Here is a 12765-nt window from a genome sequence, read left to right on the forward strand (position 1 = left end):
AGGTAGTCCGAGTCATCCCATTGCCTTCATATAAACAGTCAGAGCGATGTGTATCTTGTTTTTATCCTCCAAAAGTGGCAGCAGGTTGAAGAATATTACTAGTCCCTATGGACATCCAGATTACTTTTACCAGCCTGTTTGGCCTGGGACTACTGCAGTCTTTCCTCCAGAAACACAACTGTCTTCTTGTGCTCTTCCAGTGCAAAGTTAGCATCCATTGTTCGTGATACTAACATTCTAAAGAAATGCAAATATTAGAATCACCCATATAGGTCTATTATTTTATGGTGTTCAAATGTGGAGGTACCACTGCATCAATTACAATTTTCATACCACCAAGCTCTTTATCACAAACACATGTATAGAAATGTCAGCATATATGATTGGCAGAAACTCCATAAATGAGCAACTAAAAGATATCAGAAGCCAAAGGAGGAACATTTTGTCTGATTGTCATCAACTACTAAAAGTTTTCACCCTACAGAATACAATAAATAACTATTATTTACTAAAAAATAAAAATAAGAAATTCACTGTGAAAGCTTAACTGCAATTCTGAAAAACTATTTTGAGTGCTACAAAGTATCATTAAAATTACATTGAATATTCAACATATTGAGTTGAGTTTCAGAAAGCTACATCAGTGTGTTCCATAACAACTACCAGGACATATCCACTCTATTGATTTTAATCTTTTACTATACCATAACTTCAGAAAATGGTGAAATGATTTTTCTGAATTCTATAATACAGCAACTAGCCAGCAAACATACTACCTAGTGCTTCTGAAATCCTGACGATGGATTTCTATTCATTAGACTTAAGACAACCTTTCTAATGGCCAGCTCTCTTCACATAGTGGGGAACTTTGAATGCCTTTGTGTGGGATCCAATTCTCATGTTGCAGCAGGTACTTAAGAGCAAGAGCCTTTTTTTTTTCCAAAAGAATTTTGATGTCCAACTCTCTTTGAAGCCTTCCTTCCTATGTATCTTTGAAAATCTGATCTTCAATTTGTTATCCATTTTCCCTTCCCACTTGATATGAAAATGCCTTTTCTTCATCCTTCTGAACACTAAGAAACAAGGGTAGATGCAGCTCCATACTCTTAATGCAAATGACTGGTAGTTGCTTGGAATAATGTCTCCTTCTCCCAGTCTTCATTTATTCTTTTCCATTCCAGTTGAACAAAACATCTTCATGATATTTCTTCCTATATCTAATCTATCAGAACTGATTTACATTCTTAAGATAAAAGTAAAGATCACTGTAGGTACAAAGTGAATATGGCTGTCCATTGTGGAAAACAGCTTTTCAGCTGAAAACAGTTTTTTTATTTTATTATTATTATTTTTACATTACTCTCAGCCTTTCTTCCCCTTAATACATTTCTACCAAAGCGGACATCATTGCTGGAGTCACTAGCTGTCTGATAAAAAAAAAAAAAAAAAAAAGAAAAAAGTCAATTTTTAGCTTCTGTTGTCATTGTTTCTTGGAGTCCTTTAGTATCAACCCACCACAGCAATTTGCTGACAAAGGAAGTTTAGAGGTAAGACACGACTGTGAGTGTTTTCAGCCTTACTTAAATTCTCTACTCTGTTACAGATTTTCTTAGGCAAGTCATACAGGGTCAAATTTTTAAGAGTGTTAAGCATCTGCTGTTGCCTACAACAGAGGGTATTTTGTGGAAAAACACTTAAAGAGATCATGGAAAACTCAAAAAGTACATTACTTATATCATCAACCTCCATGGTGGCATGCCAGGACTGCTTTTGCTGAGTGTCGTTAGCCAAACATTTTAGTGTTACTCTCCTGCATTTGTTCCTGAGAAATTTCTTACAGATCTTGATCAGTCATCTCCCTGTTACTTCCCCATTACTGGTTTGAAGACCATGCTGCCTGGACTGGCCCAGAGAAAAGGAGTTAACCACCCAAGCACCAGCAACGTAACTTATTATTGGTTATGACTTTTCTACTCAAGATATTAAGGAGATTTATTTTCCCCTCACCATGCATGTATCCAGAGCTATGAAGACCATCTCATGGTTTGCAACACACTTAAATGAACAGTGTTTGATTTACAGAAATCACTATGTTCTAAAAGAAACCCGATGAAAAATTGCTACCTGAAAAGCAAAGTTGCAAATCCACCTTGTTTAAAAATCTTTAGAGGGAAGGAACTACATAACAGCTACCTTAAAAAAACAAAACAAAACAAAAACAAAACCCTTCAGCTGTGTTCCTTGGCCAACACTACCTGGTCAGTTCTACACCACAGCAATTTTGTTCTACCAAGAGGAAATTAAGCACACAAAGACTTATTATATCAAAGCTGCACACAGATTAAACTCAGACTCAATCACACACGTAGATCCCCATTCAGTGCTTTGAAAACTTACCACTAAGTGTGAAGCTAAAAATATTAGCTAATGATAGTGAGCTATCTTCCAACCACATCCTCTTGTAAAACAACATCAATAAGAGACAAGTCTGAAAATGTGCCTTAGAGGAATTAATGTACATTTGTTTGAAACAGGGCCATTTCACTTTGGGACTGTTTTTTTTTTTTTTTTTTCTTTTTTTTTCTTTTTCCTAATCTAGCGAATTTATCCTGCACTTTGGGGTATGGAAACCAGCCTAAATCACACTCATAGTCAAATCAAATTTAACATATCTTTACAACACATTTATAACATGCAAATAGCTGGAGGCCCTGTTTCTCACTTGCATGGAGCTCCTTTATGCCAGAAAAGGAGGGCTCTTTCATGCTAGTGAGAACGAGTGCGTAGTAGATTAGAAATTGGTTTCACATATTATATTTAACATGTGAATGTTCAGCAACACGCATCTCCACTCCACGTGCAACAAACAAGCAAACCAAGGCTCAGCAGTGTAAGAAAAATGCTTGGCAAGCTGCATCCTTACACTCTGTCATTTGTGTTTCAGCAGGGTTCTGCTTAAAGAATCTCAAAAAAAAGTAAATAAATTGCATCCTTCTTTAAAAAAAAAAAAATAATAAAAAAAGAGTAGAAACTCTTGCTGCCGACACTTGATTTTTTTCTTAAGCCTGTGTAGCAGCTCCGGGAACCCAAAAGAAACATTTTGTCAACATAAAACAGATTAACAGCCAAATTCCACCTTCAGATTCTCAGGCTCACAAATTTTGTCTCTTGGAACACATCTAATTCAGAAATAAATAATTCAATTATGTTTCTTTCAAAAACTTTTCATTATGTGCCATGTAAGAACAATCAGAGACAGGAATTTGAAATTTTGAATGTTTTGACCGGAATCACCGAGCACAAACTATTTCTCAGGACACTTTCTGGACAACATCTTACAACGCATGCTGACTGCACACTTCTGGTGTGTCCACCACAGCTCCACAAACCTGCAGCGGTCTGTGTGCTAGCACTTAGTAACCAGTCTGCAGTGCTGAGGAGAGTCATGTCACCTGAGGGAAAATTGCAAACAAAAGAAAACCATTTGGCTTCATCTCAGAAGTTAAACATGTATTTCACACTTTATCTTTCTCAGTAGAATTCATCCAAAATCAATAAGCCTGCACTCTAAAATTCTAACAACAGGAAAAATAAAAGTTATTCTGTTTTAATTTACTTTATTTATTTTTTTTTTTTTTTTAAAAATAAACTCCAATACCTACTGAGAATTTGGGATATAATTTCCAGAATTATTTGCTACATGAGTGCATGAATAGATACAGTATCTAACTAATTTCCTGACAAAGTAATATTAAGCACCCAATTTTTCAGAATGTAAGCCCACACACAACAGCTATTAAGAACAAGAAGTCTGGCCAGATGGTGGGTGTCTTTCTGTGCTTCAAGGAACACGTCATATTTTTGTGCTAAAGAACATTCAAGCTACATATAAGGTACAAAAGCTAGTGAGGTTTACTGCAAAGGCTTTAGTAAGTAAGAGAGATTTTAATTCAAAAGTGTTGACCAATTTTATCCTGTGTCAAAACTGGTATATACCTGATAATATGATACAAAAATATAATTGGCATTAAAAACAAAAATAACTCATCTGTGGACATGAAATATTTTTCTTCTTAAACTACATTAGCACATTTAGTACTTTATTTATTCTTTAATAAAAAAACTTTTTTTTTTTTTTTTAATGGCTTAAATTTTGATTACAGCAATAGTTTTACAGCAATAACAAAAAGTAAATTATACACAACTCTGGCACAAAAGCCTGTTAATCTGATAACCCATAAACCCTCCCCAGTGCAGAGGACTCCAATTAGAATGAATAACAGAGATGTTTGGGGAATTGAGGGGGGACAACATATGTTTGATTGACATGTGCCTTTTCTGGAAGAATGTAATGCATGTCCACAATCCTCAACAGGGATAGCACTAACATGACACAGGTTTTAAAGGGGAAAAAAAAGACATTTCTTTGCTACAACAATATTTTAACTCTAAATTTATATTGAAAAGTTTTATTTAATAATGCATGCCTAATTTCAAGTAATGCATTAAAAACACTGTCCCCAAGGCTAGCCAAACATCATGTATGATCATTCCTACTATAGACATAGAAATGTTACAGGAAAGAGTATTTTCACTGCTTATTATATAAATCCTTCTGCATTTCATTACTGACGAAGCAGTTCAGTTGTTCTGCTGTTAGTATTCTACTGAGAACAAACATAACTTATCAACTGGCTGACTGCTGCTTGAAAAATAGGTATCAGTTTACCCCATTGAATTACTACACCTGTTTGAATTCTGGCCACTCCATCAGAGCAGCAAGCTAGCCCTAGGAAATTTCAACACTCAGTTTTATTAGCCTATTTGACAAAACTTTCATAGCCTTAGGAACTTGCTAAAAGTGTGAACATGAAAAAAATACTGATATAGGGAAAAAGACTGAAAGATTGTGTTTTGCAGTACGACAACTGTAAACACCTCCTTTCTCCTCATCAGCAAACCAGCCTCTCAGGTTTAATGGATTTTTTTAAATCTCTGCACATACTACCTGCTCAGTCCATTCAAACTATGTGAAAGGAACTTATAACAGTAACGAAAGCTATTGCTGAAACTTGATAATAGTAACTGCTGATAAACACTGAACATCAGATTTATACACTGCATTACATAAACACGTAGTACCTTAAATAGTAAAACATTTTTCTCTACATAGTTTACTGACTGCAAGAGCAGTGATGCAGCAAGGAGAATGCACAAACTACAACACACTAAAAAAAATGGTAGCTCACCTTCTGTGCCATTGGGTGTCATGGAATTATTATTTATATGAGAGTTATCAAGTTTTGGACCACTGGGGGATTCACTACTACCACTTAGTCGGCTATGTGGGCTGGCTAGATCCTGCATTTCCATAGACCTGAAAACAAGATGTGTCTAGTTTTAGTGACATGTTCAATTTGGATTACAGAGGAATTACCAGTATGACATGCAGCCCACTCTTAATTGACATCCTCAACACATTTAGTAAAAAATGAACAGCTTCTCCCAGTGCGATTTTTTCTAATGTTAAACTCATTTTGTCATGCCGCACACAACTGACCATCTAGGGCAATTACTTCTGCAGCTTCTAACAGAATAATATGTAGATACAAAGTACCGTACTTTAACCATTCATGTCACCTTCTATTTTTAAGATATGCACAGAGATGAAATCACCACTATATGAATCCATATATTCTCTTAACAACAAATTAACAATGTGCTTTCAAGATTTACCATTCAGTGGCAATATAATGGGCTTCCAAACCAAATAAAACACTTGAAGCAATTGTTGAAACCTATCATCTACTGACAGGGAATGAGATATTCCTGATGTATGTGTTTACTCTGGCAAACTACTTAATTGTTCCTCTGTTTCCGTTGAAACAAATGCAGCATTAAAACATTATTATGTCTGCTCACTTGTTTGCTTTGTGGATTACATAAACCGTGCCCAATTGAAAAGGGATATGACCAACATACAGTGAATCCATATAGGCGTTAGTATGCCTTAGCACTCTGCAGTATCTCAGCAGCTGTCGTTTAGTCAAAATAATAAGAGAGCAATTCAGATTCAATGCAAAAATTAAACATTTACACAGCACACAAGCAGCTGAGTATGTCCGATTTGTGTTGTTAATAGCCTTGTATAAAAAGAACGATAAACCTCACCACCATGACATATCCCTTCATTTATGCTGGGGAAACTTATAAATGAAGTGCCCCATATTCATTTGTTTATAACTAAAACTTTTCATAATGTTTTTGATGTACTTATTTTAATTGCTCCAAGTAGAAATTTCACAGGTTATAGTGCCTCCAAGGCATTTGAATCCACACATTTTCTGTTTCAAATAAATGCTTAGGCTCTTTTAGAGACTTATTAAAATTATATATAAAAAATCCTTCCATTGTAGTTGTATAAATATCCTTAAACATAAGTGCAATTTCACCTATGAAGTTTTCATATTTTGACTGAGATTTTATTGCAAGTTCTAAATACAAACCCTTCATTTTGTATTTTGTTGCTTAAAATAATGTGCAGATAAAAAAAAAAAAAAGCACAAAGTAAAACAATTTAGTGAAAAACAGTACGTGCTCACAGCTGACAGACTGTTGCACACACATAAAAGAGAATTTCCTGCGCTTATTGATCTGCTCCATGTGGAAAACAAGAATAAACGTTTACTTATCACCAGAAGGTAAAAATATATATATATAAATAAATAATAAAAGAAAAAGGAGAAAAGGGTCGCAGAAAAATAACAATCTTCAATCATATCCTTACCTGCAACTGGAGGAAACAGCAACATCTGAACCAGTTTGGGACTTCTGCACCTGTAAACCAGGGAGACAAACAGAAGCCTCTATCACTCCGCTCTCATTCGAGGCCTTAATTTAAACAAAGACCATCACCAGGGATGACAGTTCTGTCCTTTAAACCAAAAAGGAGAGGAGGAGGGCACGGCGCCGGTGAAACGCATATTGTCTTTAAATTGAAGGCTCGCCTGTTGTTTCCTCGGCAGGTCCCTCTCCCTCCTCCCCGCGTTGGGGACGGCGGCCAAGTGCCGGGACAGTGATTCATCAGGGGCCGTGACAGCTGCAGAGGGTCTCACTCCTCCCCCAGCACCGCCGCGCACCCCAGCGAGGGCAAGCCCCCCAAGGGCGGCGGGAGGGAGTCACTCTGCGCCGAGCCCCACAGCATCCTCTGCAGCTCTAAAGCTCCCCTTTTGTTCCTGCTGCCCGAATTCTCTCTCGCTCCCATCCCCTTAGCTCTTGACAGTTTCTTGCCCTCATCACCTTGGCTGTCCTCTTCCTCCACTCTTTACCATCCAGCCTTCCTTCCTCTGGAGACCCCACAAGTCACCGTGCTCCAAAAATGAGGGGCAAAGCAAGGTTGACACTATTTTTATTTTTTATTTTCTGGGGGGCGAGGGGGAGTAAGAGGGACGTCTGCCTACTGTAAAGATCTCCAATATACAAACTTCATTGTTACACAGCCATCTCCAAAATGAGCCCATCACCAAGCACAGTGAATTAAAAGAAAGCACATGTTATTGCACAAGGTCTTACTCATAAAAATTCCAGTTGCTAATTAGATTTCTGATAAAATGACTTAAAAAAAAACACTTCTGGCTAAATATGTGTTAGGAAGCTGCATTTACCTCTTGAGCTCACTCATTGAAAAAGGAATCTGGTTCCACTGGGAAGCCCAGCAATAATTTTCCAGTTTAATAAAATGACTCCTTTTATAACTCAGGTGAGTAATAGATTTTCATATCCTATTAGGAAAACGTTGCTGCTCTGCTAACAGATTCTTCTCTGTGGCCAGCAAGGATTGTCAGCAGGTGATAAAGTTCAGGTGAAGATACACTGCTAGATACTAGTAGCCTAAAAACACACAAAACCTTTTCCGGGAAAGGTATGTATCGTCCTAAAGTCTGCATTGAGAATCTTTCATGTGCTTTTCCATTCAACCTGAACTGACATCTCTTAAGTGATCACAGAGCAAAGGCAAGAGAGATGAGGCATTTTAAGTGCCATAAAAATCATCCAAGCAAGTCCCACTCATGTGTTTGTAGGCTTTTTTGTTATTTTTAATCACAGACAGAAATACTACTAGCAAGAATAAACAACTGCTAGGGGCAGCCAGGCAATGCATAACATTACAAATGATGTCAAGAAGCATGTAATAATGCAAGCTGAAAAATATCAATCTTTTTATAACTGGGTACTTAAAGTACTGCATAATGTACTTTTCAATACATCAGAGCACACCAAATCAAACTAGATGAGCAGCTACATTCAAAACTGTGCATTTTTTTTTTTTCTTTCTTTTTTTTTTTTCAATCCTTTATGCTCAAAACTGCAGCAGAGTGCCTTAGGATATGTTTCTGCTGTTACTTCTCAACACCTGGAAAAAATTATAGGTGAGAACTAAGTTTGCTTACAGAGCTATCTTCACTCCCTCTTGCACAGCATACTTTAAAACATATTTTTTTATGATAGAAAAACCTTCCCTTTAAAAAGAGATGTTTCAATTAACTGATATTTTCAGACGTGCACTACAGTATTATTCATACTTCACTGAACTCTAATGTACATTTAATCCTCACTATTTTATTTACCTAAATTAAAAAAAAAAATCCATACACTTATAAATATATACATCAATGTGCACATGTGTTTACAGTGAGACATTTCATTTAAGGTTTCATGGGAGAAGTTAGAAAAAAAGCCAACTCATTCACAGAGAATTAAATATATACCTTATATGTCCTCTTACACTCTATGATTTGTGAAAGTTCATATCCACAATCTTCATTTTCATTAGACATACTTTAGATATATTCCTTTGTGTCTCAAGGATTATTTAAACCATGTGTTGCACGTTACCATATTTAAAAATGACTCTTTAATCAAAATAACTTTAAAACAACTAATCCTCACTTAGGCTGGTCAGCTGAATCCACATAGTGGTCCAGGAAAAATAAATCTACTCTCAAGAATGCGAATGCAGACAACAATTAGACACAGATGTGAGTGAAATTAGTTACAGTTTACAAAATGCTACACTTCACATGCTTTCAGTTTTTTATGTGTAGTACAAAATTACAATGTAGTAAGGAACCACACTTATGATGACTAGTTCATAGCATAAAAACATTTCTGGGTGGCGTGTGCTTGCTCTTGTACATTCACCCATTTTGCCAACAGATTTCTGGATAATTGAAGTTCTGCAACATAACTCACATATCAAACAAAAACTGGAAAAAAAAATGTAGTGGCCTTACCCGTCCAGTCAAAGGGGCACATTAAAAAAAATCAGAAAGAGAAAAAGGAGCTGTCACTCACCCTTTATGCTCTGCACTCTGCTTAAACTAAAAATGCTGTATATGATAAATGACATGCACATTCTCCTTAATACACGAAAAATATTACCGCGTATAATTTGATTGTGGTGAATAACATTCACATCTTTCTGTTTAGCGTGGATTGAACTACATGGGAACATGACGTAAAAAAAAAAAAAAAAAAAAGAAAAAAAAAGGACAATGATATAGCAAGGCTACTTAAAATTCATCCATTTAAGAATCTTAAATCAGTAACATCAAATTCTGATTAGTTAATGAGGTCTTTTAAGTTTGCCTTTTTTTCTAATTACATTTATAATTCTTCACAGATGTAGGTTTTGTTGATGTTCAATTTGTCTCTCTCATTTTGTTAAACCTCACATAGTACTCCACCAATCCATTGAATAGCCACATTAAATCTGTTAATACCATGCTCTTCAACCCCAGAAATTATTTCCAGAAGGCAAACTTGCTTTGAGAGATCATCAAACAAGACTCAAGGTACACATTTTATCACATTTTCCCTACCACAGAGCTCAGGATGCGGAGGAAAATTCATGACTTTTGCACTGTTTATTATACTTTGCTAAATTACAAATCAAAAGCATCTGACAGAAGATCATGTATGAAGCCAAAAAGTTAATAATGTTCTGTGAAAAGTAAACTGTAAATGGGAAGGGATTCTAAATTTCAGCAGCACAGAGCAAATAAAATGTAGGTACTTGTCTAAATTACAGGTTTTCCACAGTATTTTTGCTTGCTAGAAGCAATTTTTTTTAAATAGCCATAATTTAAAACATTTTTCCAGCTGAAAAGAAATTTTCTAAGTGAAAATAAGAAGTTAGCCCAGAAAAATATAGCCAGCACACGAGCTTTCTCTTAAAGTGCATTTCTACTTAAAGAAACAAATTTCATAGACAATAGCAATTTTCAAATCAGTATTCCTCCTTGGGGGAAAAAAAAAATCTGTCATTTTTAACAGGGGGTAAAGGGAGAGAGACTTTTTCCTCAAGCAGCCTTCTTTTCTTCCTTACAAGTGCTACGCAATCAGTATCTACAGACATAATGGTTTCAGCAGACCAAACGTTCCAAAACCAAAATACAAATTGGGTACAAAAAGACACCTTGCTGACAACACATGCAACTTCGTCATACTTTCACTCTTTAAATAATCGTATCGGTAGACTATAAGTGAGGAGGCAAAACCCTTTTGCTAGATACTTCAAAGACAAATTGGACTTCTTAAAACAGAAGCAGATAATTACAGCTTTTTAATTTTTAATTACTAGTTTAAATTCTTCTGAGAGTGGTATCCTGCATACTGAGTTCACACACTTATGAATGAAACATTTGGAAACACAAGCAACGTCTCCCTTTTAAGAAAGTGCTCAGTGTGACAATGCTCCCATTATGACCAGACATTTAAGAATGCCTCTCTGCTTCTCCAAGATTTTTTTGGCTCCCAAGAAATATTTCATACTTATTGAAATTCAAACAAAATGATTACTCATACTTTTTTTTCCTTTTTTTTTTTTTTTTTTTTTTCCTGATCACTCCAAAGGCGAACCATGACTCAAGCAAATCTGTCACTGTGCTGCGCTCCTCTGAGGGGATGGCTGCTCATTTACCAGGCCTTGGGAAAACTCCTGCAGCTTGGAGGTTCTTGGCTGAACACCACGCTGCAAGTGATTGTGAGCAATGCGTAAAATGGGGTGTGCATATGTGCCTATGTGTATTTAAGAAGTATATAATGTATTATATACACACATTACACATACATATACGCAGACATATAGGCATTATTTATTTTACATGTCAAACCAGTAGCCTGCGTCCTGGCAGATGCTTTGAAAACTGTCTCAGTGTGGGATGGAAAATAAGATTCCTTATCTGTGGTACCTAACCTTCAAAACTTGCAGGGATGCACTGAACATTTCCATTTCTTTCCCCAGTTTTCGCTCTGTGATCAGTTTCAATTTAAACAAACTACAGGAAATGTACCCCCCCCCTTTTTTGTTTTTTTTTTTTTTTTTTTTTTTTTTTTACTTTGAAAGCTATTAACTCTTTTGCTTGCGCATTATTCTTAAATGCTTGCTTAAAAATAAATATAAACAACACCAAAAAAACCTCCAGCCTTCTGAGAAACACTTGAAAATGCACTAACACCTTTACTTTTCCAAAATAAACATTTCACTGCAAAAGGAAGTCATCCCTCTTATTGGTGTTTGTCCAAAACACCTACAGAAAGACAGACTCGGGGATGTTTTGGGGTTCTCGATCTCTCAAGAGCGAGAAATAAGTTTAAAGAAACTTCAAAAGCCATGGAACTTCCTTGTTCTGAGCCCTTAGTTCTAAATAAGCCACCTAAAATGTCAATAAACGTCAAATATTCCACTTGTATAGATGTTTATTCTGTCATCTCGAAAAGTTCTCCTGTGGGGATCTGTGTGTTTTCCTTGGTGTTTGGAAAATTTAAACACATTAAGCAAAAGGATTTCCTGCTTCAGAAAGCGCTGTCAAAATCTCTGTCATGCATTCTTCCTTCCAATTTTTTAAATATTTTTCTCACGCTCTCGTGTCTCTTTTAGAAAGATCTGCAGATTCCCTTCCTGTGTTACTTGCCTTCCCCGGCATGTAACTTCTCGCCATCACGGGCTTTACATTTAACGAACCATTAGCACTCGAGGAAATCAAACAGGAGAATCCCCAAACCTGGCTGAACACAATAAATAGACCCACGTTAACATCTGCTTTGTGGCAAGTCTGCAAACCCCAGCCTGAAACACGGCCAAAAGTAAGTGCCGTACCTAGTGATTTATAAGCGAGGATCGCTCTCACCGGCAGCGGCAAAAAGCACCTTCACGCCAGGTTAATCCCCACCGCTGAAGGACTGCTGGCTGATTCGCAATTAGTCTATTATTTTTTTTTTTTTAATTTTATTTTTTCAATTTTCTCCCCTTTTTCTTTTTTCCTTTTCTTTTTTTTTTCTTTCATTTATTTTATTTTATTTTATTTTATTTTATTTTATTATTTAATTATTTTTTTTTTTCCGGTCTTTTCCTCCCCCTCCTGCCGTTTCCGCGCCTCCCGCCTGGTACTCACGGTGCTGCCGGGGGGGACGCGCAGTCTCCGCAGCGGGGCGCGCTGCTTCCGCGCCGGCGGGCTCAGAGCGCGGCTCCCGCCATGGTGCAGCGGGGCGCTCAGCGGGGCGCGCAAAGTAGCGCAAAAAGCCGCGCAAAGCAGCCAGACAAAGCCTCGGCGGAGGCTGCCTCCGGCCCCGCCGCCTGTTTGCTCAGCCGCGTAGGTCTGCCCAGGCAGTGCCTGGGGGCACGCTGCCGCTCCCGCTCAGCCTCCTCACTCCCCTTTTTCTTCTCTCTCTCTCTTTTTTTTTTTTTTTTTTTTTTTTTTTTTT

General features: G+C 36.9%; 1 protein-coding gene across 24 annotated transcripts in view; it reads right to left on the reverse strand.

Moving 5' to 3' along the window:
* Positions 1-12765, reverse strand: part of EYA1 (EYA transcriptional coactivator and phosphatase 1) — a 167897-nt gene that overhangs the window by 77790 nt on the left and 77342 nt on the right. For 11 of the 24 annotated variants that reach the window (XM_035318225.1, XM_035318232.1, XM_035318231.1 and 8 more), the window contains 3 exons: positions 6788-6837; positions 5250-5377; positions 3390-3452 (listed from right to left, as the gene is read on the reverse strand). In XM_035318225.1, the coding sequence (XP_035174116.1) occupies positions 3390-3452; positions 5250-5377; positions 6788-6837 (241 nt within the window). Of the gene's footprint in view, positions 1-2397; positions 2890-3339; positions 3360-3389; positions 3453-5249; positions 5378-6787; positions 6838-7007; positions 7592-12437; positions 12760-12765 lie in introns of those variants that run through there. The other 13 variants (XM_035318238.1, XM_035318237.1, XM_035318234.1 and 10 more) reach the window with 6 other exon arrangements.

This window comes from Oxyura jamaicensis, chromosome 2 (genome assembly GCF_011077185.1).
Source record: "Oxyura jamaicensis isolate SHBP4307 breed ruddy duck chromosome 2, BPBGC_Ojam_1.0, whole genome shotgun sequence".
NCBI classification, from domain to species: Eukaryota; Metazoa; Chordata; class Aves; order Anseriformes; family Anatidae; genus Oxyura; species Oxyura jamaicensis.